Source organism: Panthera tigris, chromosome F3 (assembly GCF_018350195.1).
Source record: "Panthera tigris isolate Pti1 chromosome F3, P.tigris_Pti1_mat1.1, whole genome shotgun sequence".
NCBI classification, from domain to species: domain Eukaryota; kingdom Metazoa; phylum Chordata; class Mammalia; order Carnivora; family Felidae; genus Panthera; species Panthera tigris.
The window spans coordinates 20888255-20902534 of NC_056678.1; the positions used below are offsets into that span (position 1 = coordinate 20888255).

Genomic DNA, 14280 nt, shown 5'->3' on the forward strand with positions numbered 1-14280 from the left:
ATCAGCTAGATTCTTGAGTGGAAGACTTCATACTAAGACCTCCCTTTTTTTCTGCATTTTCTGCAGAATCTGTATCTCTTCTCCCCCAAGCAACTTAATAGTCCTGAGTTTGTCCTTATAAAACACTTGTCACATATGTAGGATGATGTGTGTGTGTGTGTGTGTGTGTGTGTGTGTGTGTGTGTGTGTGTGTGAGAGAGAGAGAGAGAGAGAGAGAGAGAGAGAGAGAGAAGAATGAAAGTAAATGAGCCTCCATAGCAAGCCTCATTTAGCTGATGGAGCTGCAGATGAAACCAGGGTTCAGGAGGAAAATTTCTTATAAAGGTCTACCTTCCAGAACTCCAATTTAAGAGCTTATGCCAGCTTTTAGTGTGAAGACGACCATTTACATTGCCTTTTTTATATTTAACGTTTTTTGAGTTATGTTATTGCCTTGAGTCTGTTTGTTCTGTGAGGTAGGCTCTGTTCCACATAACAGAACCATTAAAATAAATGACCATAATATAAACTGGACAGTGTTACACTGTTGGAAGCATTTCTGAGAGGAGGCGAAGGCATAAAATAGAGCAGGCAGACTCCTCTGGGAATGCAAGTGAAGTTTTCATGAATAATTTGGAATGTAGCCAGTGAGTTTGGTTTAATTTCCTTCGAAATGGGGTATCTTCTTAGAAACCCAGTTTGCGGAGAGTATGGTAAGTGTGCCGTTGTTTCCAACAAAAGAAGAAGATAATACGGCACGGAAACCCTATCTTGGGTCTCCTACCCTCTCAAGCATGCAGGCGTGAAGGGGATCATCGTAAAGAGTAAGAAGTATGCCATCACTAGAGGATGGTATGATACCGTATCCTGCATCTCATAGATTTTTCTGGAATAGGAGAGACTTTTTTGTAGAAATTCCACTGTGATCTCTACATTGTCGATTTCTTAAATATCTTTGGCTTACCCTGTGCGCTGAAGGAACGGCAACTCTCCAGCTAAAGAAAACCTCTTTCTGAACTGTCCCTGTTTCTTCAGAAAAAGAAACAATACCCTGAAACTACCAGCTAAACCGAGCAGAGTGTCGTGTCGTTAGAGAAGTAGATTGCCCAAAGAGGATAAGCAGATAAAGGAGAGCCAGCATTAAGTGCCGCACGCTCACGTGATTCTGAACGTCAAAGGAGATTAACGCCACAGTCCCAAGATCTTTGTAGTGGTTTGTTCAGTGTAGGTGAATAAAGCATCCACCTTACTATGCGAGGTACCGTAGGGATCGCAAAGACAGTTAAGATCACCAAGGAGCCAAGTTTCAGAGAGGGCAGTTGAGAACTACGTAGCAGAAGATACTGGACAAGGCAGAGTGTGGTGAAGGCGTGCTCTAATGGACAGAGGTTTCTGTAGGGTGTGAAGAGGGGCTGGAAATGGCCTCGGAGATGGCCCTTGAAAGATAGATTAGGCTTTAAACAGGAGAAAATGGGGACAAAGGGTAAGAGCAAGAGGTCTTTTGAGGGAGTCCCCGTGTGAGGAATGACAGGGCAGAGGTCAGCCCCACACCAGGGCAGAGCCTGGTCATGGTCCGTCTGAGTTGAAACTGAGGAACGGTGCCGCCTGGCAGAGCAGACCGCGGAAGCCCATGCAGAGGGCGGCTCTGATGCCTGGCTAAGGAACGTGGGGAAATCAGAAGCGGTGTGTGATGAGGCGGGCGACTGTGGCGCATCATCTGGTCTGCGCTGGAGAACCTGGAGGCCTGGAACACAGTTCTTTCCGTGATTCAGCAGAAGGGGATGAGCACTAGGTTACGTTGGTGGCTGTGGGAACGAAGGGCACCTGTCTTTCCTGCTCTGCCAGGATGTGGCTGGTGATTGATCACAAACACGGAAACTTGTTTGGCCTCTTGCACCCCGTGCTCACTCCCGATCTGCAGAGGTAAATGGTGAAATAACTTAGCAGTTGAACTCTTCCTTCATTTACTTCACATAAACCCCTCTCCTGGTTGAGTGGGTGAATTGTTTGCAGCCCCGAATTGCTGAACGGGTGCTTCTGAGGCCTATTCAAAAGGTAATGAGATTTCCCATTTTAAAAGCGCACAAAGACTGTGGAATGGGACCGTTTGGTCTGAATTTTGGAGCTGCTGGAACTTCCTGTTGCTTTAGTGATTAAAAACAAACACACCTCAATATCCGTGGCCTTTATGCCGAATGTTTAGATATGATAGGTTTATACAGCACGAGGGAGGAACTTAGCCCAAATGAAATGAGCAGCGGCCCTGGAAGTTTGGGGGTTAACCAGAGTCAGTCCTGGCGGACAGCCGCCCTGCTTGCCCCTCTGCGCCTGCCCCTCGTGCCAGTGGTGCCAGGCCCGTGGGTGGTTGCGGCTGGAGGTACTGAGGAAGCGGTCGCTGACACAGCCAGATTTCCACGTTCCCTTTTGTCACTGCAGCCGAGACGGGTGCCGCTGAACAGATCACTGGAGGAGCGGAGAATCAGTGAAGGAGTTGTGTGGTGCGTGGGTCGTGCTGGAACCAGCGGTCTCTGGAATCTGCTCTCAGACTAGCGCTCGCTCTTCACCGTAATCACAGAGAACCATCTTACTGAGTTTCACACCAAACTCCGTACCGTCACAATTACATTTTGGATGCACTTGAATTGCCTTTGCCTCAGCTGACAGTGTTACGTGCTCCCTGGGAGAAGGATGCTGAAACAAAACAGGTGGCTGGAGTTAATTAGAATTTGAATTTGACTCTCCCTTTCCTCTTCGTCACCAAAACGAACCGCAAACGGGAGGTTAATCACCAAGCATGAACTGCCTGGCGGCAGGCTCACCGCAAGGTGATGCCCTCAGAACACGCCGTTGCCCTGGTCGACTGTGTTTGGAGGGGTTTCCAGCTGTTCCTAGGAGAGCAGTCTCCAGTTTCAGCGGGAGGGTCTCAGCCCGACGTTCGCCCTTTTGTATTGGCGTGATTTCTTCGATTGATGGTTTGAGTTGTTAGATGAATTGGAGGGTGAAGCCACACCCTGCTATCTTCTTGTCACATTTGTCTTAGCCAGCGCTGTGCTGTCAGTAGGCGTCCAGCTGGCAGGCTTGCGCGTGTTTTTAAATGGCCCCGTGGAGTGGAAAGCAACCTGTCCGCATGCAAATGAGACCGCACTGTATGTTCTTGCAGAAATCTTGTGTGTGGGATCTGTTCGCTGGGGATCGACCAGAGCGTGTTCAGCCCCATGCCGGAAGCAGTGCTTGTCCATATCTGTGGCGCCCATCTCTTTGTTACATGCCCGACCGGTCCAGACTTCATAATGTTGCCATAGTACCACCTTTCATTAGTTTTCTGGTCATGTTCTACTAATAGCCAGATGGCATAGGGATATGTTTTTCCTTTACTTAATTTGTCCAGATTTCATTATCCCTCTTTTACAGGGATTTTAATTTTGAAAAATAATTAGTGGAAGACTGATGAAGCAGAGATGCGTGTCTGGGCGTTGTGTTTAACTACGTGAGCAACAGATAATGACACATCCAGGCTTGCTGGGGGTTTGGATTCGGAGGAGTTACTGCTCTCCTCTGTATCCTCTTTGGCATTTTTAGGAGTTCCTGACTTATAACATGTCATAAAACTTACATTTAGAGAAGATGAGGACTCGAAAGTTACCAAATACTGGTGGTTTTGGATGTTCAGAAATCCTTTATGGATTTTGAAAGGCAAAAATGAAAGTTAAGGAGTTACACATATCTTAGTGTTTTACTTTTGTTGTGCTCTTTCCCATTGTTTTGGTGTTTTGGCATTTGTAGCCATTCAAATGGCTCCTAGATGAGTCTGCATCCTCTTAAGACGGGAGTATTTGCTTTAAAATTTTCATTGTACCTGGTGTTTACTTGTGAGGTCCTTCCCCAGACCAGTCGATTTGAAATTATTGGGTCTTCTCAGGCTTTAGGGATAGCAAGGATAAAAGAGTGAGTTATATATTTGAGGCTTGCAAACCATTCAGGGCTGGAAGGACAGAATTTCTGACTTAATTTTGCTTTATACTTGGGCTTACAGGAATTGTGGGAGGCGCTCCTGTGAAGAAATGGACCAGTGTGCGTAATCATGGAATCTCCTTGCTAACCGGCTCTCCTTGAGAAGTGAGAGAGAGAGTGGGTCGGGGAGAAGGAAAAGAGGTCAACATGAAGCTAAAGCAGCGAGTCGTGCTGTTAGCAATTCTTCTTGTCATCTTTATCTTCACCAAAGTTTTCCTGATTGACAACTTAGACACATCAGCAGCAAACCGAGAGGACCAGAGGGCTTTTCACAGAATGATGGCTGGCTTGCGGGTAGAGCTGGTGCCCAAGCTGGACCACACCTTGCAGTCTCCCTGGGAGATTGCAGCCCAGTGGGTGGTTCCGCGGGAAGTGTACCCAGAAGAGACACCAGAGCTGGGGGCGATCATGCATGCCATGGCCACCAAGAAGATCATTAAAGCTGATGTGGGTTATAAAGGGACACAACTGAAAGCCTTACTGATACTTGAAGGAGGACAGAAAGTCGTCTTCAAACCTAAGCGGTAAGTCTCCTTCTCAGGAGTTAGTTATATTGTGCTAGTTGGTCGATTCAAGTAGCTCGAAGTTTATAGAAGACTGTTCATCACCTTCTCTTAGTCTTCTCTCCAACAACATGAGCGGAATAGACTACAAGACCTCTGAAGTATTTTCCAGCTCTTAGTGTTCTGTGATTCTCTGGGGCAGATTTGTAGGAACATATTTTGGCTCTGTATAAGACTGAGCGTTTTACACTTAGAGCTCTCCTTGATTGCTAAATTTATCAGATATGTTCTGTGTGCCAAATGTTAGAGATACAAAATGAATTGGTTGGGAAATCAGCAACTTGTCATCAGAAGTGTGCGGTTAGAGGCTGGATAACCAAGCACACACCAGGGGTGTGGTGGAGTAGGAATTACCCACAGCTGGAGTGGGTTTGGACAGGTGACTGAAGTCTAAGGACTGAAGCTGTGATTCTTTCACATAGGTTTTGTTTTGATTTCATTTTAATTAATAAACTTTATTTTTTGGAGCAGTTTCAGGTTTACAGAAAAGTCGAGGGTGTAAGTTCAGAGAGTTTGTCCCCCCCCCCCCCCCCCCGCCTCAGTTTCCCTATAATTAACGTCTTCCACTAGTGTAGTACATTTATTGCAGTTGATGAGCCAGTAGGAATTTATTAGCTAAAGTTCACTGTTCGCAGTAAGGTTCATGCTCTGTGTGGTGCATTCTGTGGATTTTGATAAACCTCTAATGACAAGTATCCACCATTACGGTATCACGCAGAATGGCTTTCCCATCCTAAAAATCCCGTGCTCCACATGTTCATCCTCCCCTTCCTCCCTCAGACTCCTAGCAACCACTGATCTTTTTACTGTCTCCATAGTTTTACCTTTTCCAGAATGCCATATAATTGGAATCCTACCTTTGTAGCCTTTCAGGGTGAATTCTCTCACTTAGCAAAATGCATTTCAGTTTCCTCCATGTCTTTTTGTGGTTCGATAGCTCATTTCTTTTTATTACTGAGTAATATTCCATCGTCCGGTTGTACCACAGTTTGTTTCTCCAGTTACCTACTGGAGGACATCTTAGTTGCTTCCACATTTTGGCAATTATGGATGAAGCTGCTACAAACGTTCATGTGCAGGTTTTGTGTAGAAGTAAGTTTTCAGCTCATTTGGGTAACTACCAAGGAGCACGTTTGCTGGATCATATGGTAAGAGGATGTTTAATTTTGCAAGAAACTGCCAAACTGCCTTCCTAAGTAGCTGTGCTATTTATATTCCCACCAGCAGTGAATGAGCGGCATTAGGTGCCTCACCAGCATTTGGTGCTGTCAGTGTTGGGGGTTTTGGCCGTTCTGATAGGTGTGTAGTGATGCCTCATTGTTTTGGGTTGTGTGTGTGTGTGTGTGTGTGTGTGTGTTTACCTGTTTTAAGGAGAGAACTGGGCCATTCTAGTTACTTCAGTCCAAAATCTGAAAAAGTGGGCTGAATTCTATGTCGTTAGATGATGATCCCTTGGAGACTTCTCCAAGGCTCTACAGAGATCATTTGTTTGGCAATTCTATAGTATAATTAATATTTTTAAAAGTTTCCTGTGAGTATATGATTTTGAAATAGGTTAACATGACGGTGATTCATATTCTTTTGCCAGGAGTTAGTTACCAGTGAATTTTCTATGTACTAAACATTTTTCTCATTCCTTAATAGGGCTTTTGAGAGAATTATAACCGATACCTTTGGATCTCTTGCCGGTGGGAGAAATGTGGGGTAAAGATGTACAGAATTCAACTGTGATAAGAGTAGTTAGCCTAGCTGTCTTCATGACCCAACCATCAATAGATAATATACAGCCAGAGAACAAATACATTGGGATCCCAGAAATGGAAGAAATCTGTATTTGCCTGGAACTGGGAAGTGTGATGTATGGAAGATGTGGCAATTAGGAAGGGAAACATAGGGCATGCCTTTGGAGAATAGAAAAGTCTGATTGGCAGGTGATATGGAAAAAGTATGGTTCCGTGGACCCTGCGACATAATTTCCATTGAATGCACACCATTCTCCAGGCTCTACACTAAGTACTTTTGTATCTGTCAATGCTTTTAGCTTTTACCACGACTGTGGGCAGTAACACTTAAGTTTATTTATTTTGAGAGAGAGAGTGCTAGCAGGGGTGGGGCAGAGAGGAAGAGACAGAGAGGATCCCAAGCAGGCTCCATGCTGTCAGTACAGTGCCCAACAGAGCTCGAACCCACGAACCATGAGATCATAAACCTGAACTGCAACCAAGGGGTGGATGCCCAACCGACTGAGCCACCCAAATGTCCCTACACTTCTTACTTCTAGAATAAGAAACTGAGGCTGAGAGAGAGTAACTGACTTGACAAGGTCACCTCGCAGTAACTGGCGTTTGGATCTGAGTAAGAGTGGCTGGTGTTCTGCCACGCACGTGTGATTCTCTTCTGTTTGCCTGCCTTCCTGAGCACCCGTCAGCAGAAATTCCTAGTTTAGTTTTGAAATGTAGTCCTCGACCTCTTGGTTTGTGGCCTGGGTGATCAGCAGTGTGAGCAGAGTAATGGAAAAAAGGCAGACTAAAAACAAATGACATTGGTGTACAGAGGTGAGTTGTGAGCATTTCACGTCTAAATAAGAGGATGTCCCCTCTGTACCCAGCCCTCCGTTCCCACACTGGGGAATTGGGGGTAAGATGCGCCAGCAGGAAGTGGGAGGAGCAGGTATTCCTGGTAGTGGCGCTGTTAGCGTTGGTCCAGGCGTTGTGCAGGAAGGCCCGAGGTGCTCGGTCAAGGTAGAAGTGGAGGGAGGGGCCGCCCCAAGGTAGAAGTTGAGGGAGGGGCTGCCCGGCTGGTGACTGGGGGAGGTGGCAGCCGATAACCGCACCAACTCACCTAGTCACTGTGCTTCATCCCCTTTCTCTACCGCCACTGCAGCCTTCCCTTCACCTTCCTGAAGGCTGCTGTCATTCCTCCTTCAGACGCCCATATTGGCACGGTGTTCCCAGCTTGAAAACATTCAGGGACGTCCCATTGTTCACCGGGCGAAGCGCAGCCTCCGCAGCCTAATGGTCAACCCCTGGCCGTCCGGCCCTCCTCTCTGCACCCTGCTCTTTATTCCTGCCAAACTAGTCCCCGACCCCCAACTGCCCCTGTCCACTCGCAGCCCCCGGGGACTCTCCTCCCCCACCTGCAAGGTGCCTGGGCCCCACCTGCCCTGGGGGATCCCGATCTCGGTCACTGCACGCACCCAACCTGTGCTGGTGACACCTGGCACTGTCGCAGGCTGCGGAACGTGGGTGTACGTTCAAGTGCCTGTGGAAATTGACTCTGGTCTCGAGATACCTAGCAAATTGCTGTTCTGACCCTGGGGGCCTCAGAGGCTATTTAGTCCTGGTGTAAGCGCAAATTAATGTCCTTGGTCAGACTCTGATGTCCTTCCCCAGAAGGATAGGAGTGATTTATTGGCAGTTACTCTATGAATTTTGCTGCTCTGTCAGTGACTTAAGATGGATCGCTCTCTGCTGAGAGGAGGCTCTGCGCCCCTGCTGCTAAGGCGACACACGCACCTTTCTTTAACAGCCACTTGTGGTTTCCGCACTTCCGGAGCCTGGTTGGCCATGTCCTCCTGTCAGAGATAGGACACATGTGCGGTGGATGCAATTTATGGGAAGACAGTGATGCTTTTATTTGCACATTTTGCCTTACGTTAGAAACGTGATTTTTTTTTTTTTTTTTTTTTTTTTCAGTGTAGCTCTACCCATTCTGGAAGTAAATTGGCTTTCCCCGGGCGAAGGCTGCAGTTCTGGTGGGAAAGCAACAAGGTGGCAGGAGCCTAGGAGTAGGTAGAATTGAGTGAGTGGTCCTAGGAAGTGCTGGCAGGGACCTCGGAGAACGCCCGGTCCAACTGCTCATTGGACGGGTGAGACGCGGAGTTCTGGCTTGCTGTGTTTCGCACAGCCAAAACGTGAGCCAGGGATTCAGACCTCCTGACTCTGCGGGCAGCTCTGTGATTTTTACTCCTTTCCCTTTTCTTTCCCTCCCTTCCGCTCCAGGCCACCCCCGATGTTTCTGGATTCCTTTAGGGTTTTACATTTCACTTAGAGCAGCCTTTCCATGTATTGGAAAGCTCTCTGACGTTTCACTGGGAGGAGTGGACTGCACGTACTTCCCTGTGTGTGGAGGCCCGACTGGGGCCCCAGCAAAGAAAGTATTCCAGGACTGTCCCCCGGCTGTATGGACGGCCTGCGGCTATAGCGGGGAGAGAAGTGCTTGAGGAGTGTTAGCTTTTACTGCAGTTCTATTTAAAAATGGAGACTCATGGGGCGCCTGGGTGGCTCAGTCGTTTGGGCGTCCGACTTTGGCTCAGGTCACGACCTCACGGTCCGTGAGTTCGAGCCCCGCGTCGGACTCTGGGCTGATGGCTCAGAGCCTGGAGCCTGCTTCCGGTTCTGTGTCTCCCTGTCTCTCTGCCCCTCCCCCGTTCATGCTCTGTCTCTCTCTGTCTCAAAAATAAATAAACGTTAAAAAAAATAATAATAAAAAAAATAATAATAAAAATGGAGACTTATTTGGGAGGTAGCCGCATAATCCTAAGTAGCCTGAATAATGCTTTGACGCTAGAAACGTAAGAACTACATGTGAGTATTTTGACCAGGCCAAGAAGAAACTGGCTTCCAACCAGGTGGTGACACATGGCTGTCTTCTGGCGTGTATGTTCCGTACTTTGCCTGGAAAATGTGTTCTGTGGATATGGTTTCCCTTTAGATTCCGAGGTCACTTATGTTGAAGTTCACTGCTTTTTATCGCAGTGTTTCCCACTTCCCCGATGCAAGTGTCCTCGGTGGAACAGCTCCACTCTGCTTCAGTCTCCATTCATTTCTATCTTACTATTGCCTGTAAAGCCTAATAAATAGGCCTTTTGACTCAGGAAATGCATGCAAACAGTAGAGGTTATAGGTGAATTTAGTGTCCCTTTCTTCCTAGTTAACAGTTAAATGGTATCTTTTTTTATGATTCGTCGAAAGAAATACTCTAGCTTTTATTATCCTTTGTTTATGTCATGCCTGTGATGTAAAATAATCAGAATGGAATTTGAGATGAATGATATCTTGGAAATTGCCTTCTGGTCCGGCTCCTCACATATTGTAGATGAAGAATCTAAGACCCAGAGAAGAGACTGGTTTTGTTGAAGGTTACCCAGAAGGTAATGACAGAACTATCTATGTAGCTCTCGTGCCAGGCCAGTATTCCCTCCACACGTCATCATAAACCTAAAAAGAAAAAGAGGATGGTTGTTCAAACAACGCTTTTCATATGCACCTTTGCCTGCTCCTCAACAAAAGCTGAGGCACATCCAGACCGTTTTTTTCCCCAAGAAATTTAAACTTCTCTTACAAGCCTTGCCATAGTCATTCCGGTAAAGAGACATTTTAGTTGTACGTTTCCCTTCATTTCTTTAGTTCAGTGTAGTAAACATTTTAGTAAACGTTTATTAAGCACCAACTATAGGCTTAACATTGTGCTAGAGATACAGAGATGGTCCTTGCCTTCCAGAAAATGACCTTGTAGTGTTACTTAAACTACACTGGAAGTATTTCAGAGGGGTAGAAATAACCTCTTCCGTGTTTTATTCATAGAACGATTGCTGAGGCAGGGAGAGAATTCCAGTTTCCTTCTCTATCTTTACCCTACCTACCGGAGATTTGTCCTAATCCACAGCTCTTCTCAGCTTTGACTGAGAACGTGTCTGCAGAGCAGAATCAGGCCTGCTGAAGTTTCTGTTGTGCTGTCTCCTCTGGTGCTGATGTAATTCACGTCTCCGTGTGTGCTTCCCATTCACTCTGCAGGTATAACCGAGACTATGTGGTAGAAGGGGAGCCGTATGCTGGCTATGATAGACACAATGCAGAGGTCGCAGCCTTTCATTTGGACAGGTACGTGCCATCATGGAGGGCTACGTTTGTTTTGTTTCCTTTTAAAAATATCTTGGAGAGGGCCCGTGGCCTCCTTCTAAAGGGAGCAACGCTAATGGCTTTGACTTGGTACCTACTTTAGATAGCTGACCGACAGAGTCTGTTAAATTTGTATGAGTCCCTCATAATCTGGGTGGTTCTAGGAATACCAGGGTAAATATCTTCACTCTACGCTTGTTAAGATCATTTCATTCTGGTATGCCTCCTGTCGTCATGAGCGCAGGTGTTCTTGGTAAATAAGAGGGCAGGATGAAAACCAGAGTTGGAACTCAAGTCCCTAAATTGAATTGATTGTTAATTAGACGTGACAGTACTGGTTTTTTGTCTTATTTTTGTTTAAAGTAGGTAATACTGACTTATCCCCATATGCTAGAAGCACATAGCATGACATATATAATGAATTTTATGGTCCTTCATACAAAAAACGCATGGCTTCAATAACCAGAATAATTCTAAAAGAAAAATAGATGTAAATTCTAAAGGTATAAGCTAACTAGGAAAATTAATATTTTTTCAGCAGGTAGCTAGTTTAGGAGTATTGTAACTGAACTGCCTGTATCTCACTTGTTCTTCTGATCAGCTCTTTCCTCAGGGCTTTTTTTTTTTTTTAAATGTTTACTTTTGAGAGAGAGAGAGAGGGACAGAGCACAAGCAGGGGAGGGGCAGAGAGAGAGGGAGACACAGAATCCAAAGCAGGCTCCAGACTCTGAGCTGTCAGCACAGAGCCCGACACGGGGCTCAAACCCACTAACCGCGAGATCATGACTTGAGCCAAAACTGAGAGCCGGATGCTTAACTGACTGAGCTACCCAGGCGCCCCTCTTCAGGGCATATTGACAGACTTTAAAAGAAATATTCACAGTATTTTTTAAACGAATGTGTAAAGGAAACCAGAAGAAAACAAAGATGGACTTTTGTCTTTTTCTGGATTACGAAGGATTTTCTAGGCACAAAAGCAATAATCGAAAAATCACAAAGGAAAAGCTATTTGGTAGGCTCAGCTAAATAAAGTTAACTCATATGTCAGGGAACATCAAACAAAATTTAAAATCAAACTAGGAGATAATACTTGAACCTAATGTAATCCAAGCATTAATAGCCTTAATATTATAAATGTTTTTACAAATCCAAATATGTGCTAAAACCCTAATAGAAAATGGTCTAAGGACACAGTTGACTGAATAGAAATGATCGGTTGCTAATAAATATGGCAGGGGGTCATCCTCACCAGTAACAGCAAATTCAGTTGAAGGGCACTGAGTGGCTTAGTCGGTTAAGCGTCCGACTCAGTCTCAGCTCAGGTCGTGATCTCGTGGCTTCATGGGTTCGAGCCCTGCATTGAGCCCTGCGCTGGCCATGCTGAGCCTGCTTGGGATTCTCTCTCTCTCCCTCTTTCTCTGCCCCTCCCCAACTTGTACTGTCTCTTTCTCTCTCAAAATAAATAAATAAACTTAAAAAAAAAATCCAGTTGAAACCATGGGATACTACTTTCTTCTGCTGAAAATGGCCACTATTTTTTTTAAGAGGGTAGTACTTTATTGGCAGGAATGGATTGAGATTCATATGCAGCTTGTGGCATTGTTAAATCGGTTCAGTTTTTCTTTTTAGGAACTCTGTCATGTATCAGAAACCTTAATGTTCCTATTCTTTGGATGAGTAACATAACTACCTTTTCACGCAATTATCTAAGATATTTCTAGGAAGGTGTTTCTAGGAAGTACCGTGGAGAAGTAATGAAATTCAAAGACCTATACCCACGATCTTAGCTGGAGCATTTTCAGTATTGAAAAACTGGTAGCAATCCAAACATCCAGTGATACAGAAAAGGTTAAATAAATGTTCACAACACCATGAATTTTCACTGCCTCTTTTAAGACCTAGCAGTAGAGAGTTAGGTAAATCCTGCTTCTCACTAAATGACATTCTGGAATCAGTCTTTCCAAGACCTCATTTGTTTCCATTTTCTTCATTCCCAAACCCCTTCCTGTTTGCCTACTGATGGACACCAGCCGTGTGTGAAGGTCATTTTCCCATATCTATACCAGTACTTCATAGCATCCAACACACTAATTTGTGTTAATCCACTCAAATAAAGTGGTACATCATTGTTACTTATTTTTGTTTTTCCCCAGTTATCAGCAAAATTGAACGTCTCCTTACCTTTTCACGGCACAACCGCCTGTATGTTAACTTCAAGTGAAGTTGTCTTTGTGCAGAAATCACTGCCTTTGGTGTTAATTAAATACACTAATGTTCCAATTCATGACTTGTGCTTTGGGGGCCTTGTATTTAAAAGTCCTTCCCTACCTCAAAGCCTGCAAGTTATTCTCTAGCCAGTACCCCCACCCGTGTTGTTAACTGCCGCTGTGATGTGGCCCCTCCGCGCTAAACTGGCTGCTGTTCTTTGGCCTGGCACTGGTCAGTAGGGAGGAAAAGTACTTTCCAACTCTTCTTTCCCATCCATGGCTCCCGACATGTCTCTGCTCTGGGTTGCTATTTCTCTACTACGTTAGGATTTGACCACCTTCTCTGGCCTTGGGAGGTGCTCTCGATGTTTGTTATTTTGACACCTCAGTTGATTAACTTGCTTTTGCGGCTTTTCTAAGATTAAGACAGAGTCAGTCAGCAACCCCAAACAGTGGATTCTTTATTTACGCAGCTACTTAAGAAAATTCTTGTCAATATTTATTTTTGAGAGAGACAGAGACAGAGTGCGAGTGGGGGAGGGGCAGAGAGGGAGGGAGATGCAGAATCCGAAACAGGCTCCAGGCTCCGAGCTGTCGGCACAGAGCCTGATGCGGGGCTCGAACCCACAAACTGTGAGATCATGACCTGAGCTGAAGTTGGACACTTAACCGACTGAGCCACCCCAGGCTCCCCTACACAGCTGTTTTTAAAAGTTTTATAATGACATGAGAAAAGGCTCATGGTATAATGATGAATGCAAAGCAGGATACAAAATCGGGTATAGTATAATCTCCGTTGTGTATATACACAAGAGTGTATATGTTTTTCTATATATGTGTAAAGGAAAAAAATGCTCATATGCCAAAAGTCCAATAGTTATTTCTGGGCTGTGGAATTATGGGTGATCTTTATTTTCTTCATCATAACGATTCTGTGTGCTCCAAGTCCTGCCCCTCCAACTTTCTTCAGTGAGTGTGTATTTTTTTGCCAGTAAATTTCATTTTTTAAAAAATGATTTTGCTCAACCATAAGGTTATACTTTAGACCATTAGAGAGAAGTTACCTTCGCATGTATCTGTATTTAAGTTGTCCTATGGGTTAATCCTTCAGATTAATCTGATAGTTTCCTGCCAGTGTGCTGTTTTACCCAAAGCTTTGAACCTATGTATGGATTTAAGCCCATTTTTTTAATGCTTTGTTAAAATTTATTTAAAATTTTTTATTATGAAAAATTTCTAACAAATTAGAACAGTATAGTGAACCCGTGTTATCTATTTCCCCGATTTAGCAATTGTTCACATTTGGCCAGATTTGCCTTATCCCTTTTGCTGAAGTACATATTAAAGTAAATGACCTACATCTTGATATTAAGCTCATAAATATATGTACCTTTAAAATAGACTGACCCGCAGGGGCACTGGACTGGCTCAGTCAGTAGAGCGTGCGACCCTTGATCTTGGGGTCATGAGTTCGATCCCATGTTGGGGGTAGAGATTACTTACAAATAAAATCTTCAAAATATATATATTTACCTATGAAACAACAATATCTTTTTAAGACTACTTTGTCAAATACACCCCCACAGATTTTTCTCTTCTGTTCTTCAACCTCCCAAACCA

The 14280-nt window shown here is 44.8% G+C and overlaps 1 protein-coding gene across 7 annotated transcripts in view; it reads left to right on the forward strand.

Annotated features, from left to right (window-relative positions):
- Positions 1-14280, forward strand: part of FAM20B (FAM20B glycosaminoglycan xylosylkinase) — a 43438-nt gene that overhangs the window by 9208 nt on the left and 19950 nt on the right. For 6 of the 7 annotated variants that reach the window (XM_015543835.2, XM_042975817.1, XM_042975818.1 and 3 more), the window contains 2 exons: positions 4013-4514; positions 10349-10435. In XM_015543835.2, coding sequence (XP_015399321.1) covers positions 4138-4514; positions 10349-10435 — 464 coding nt within the window. In that variant the 5' untranslated portion in view covers positions 4013-4137. Of the gene's footprint in view, positions 1-2415; positions 2685-4012; positions 4515-10348; positions 10436-14280 lie in introns of all 7 variants that reach the window. The other variant, XM_042975815.1, reaches the window with a different exon arrangement.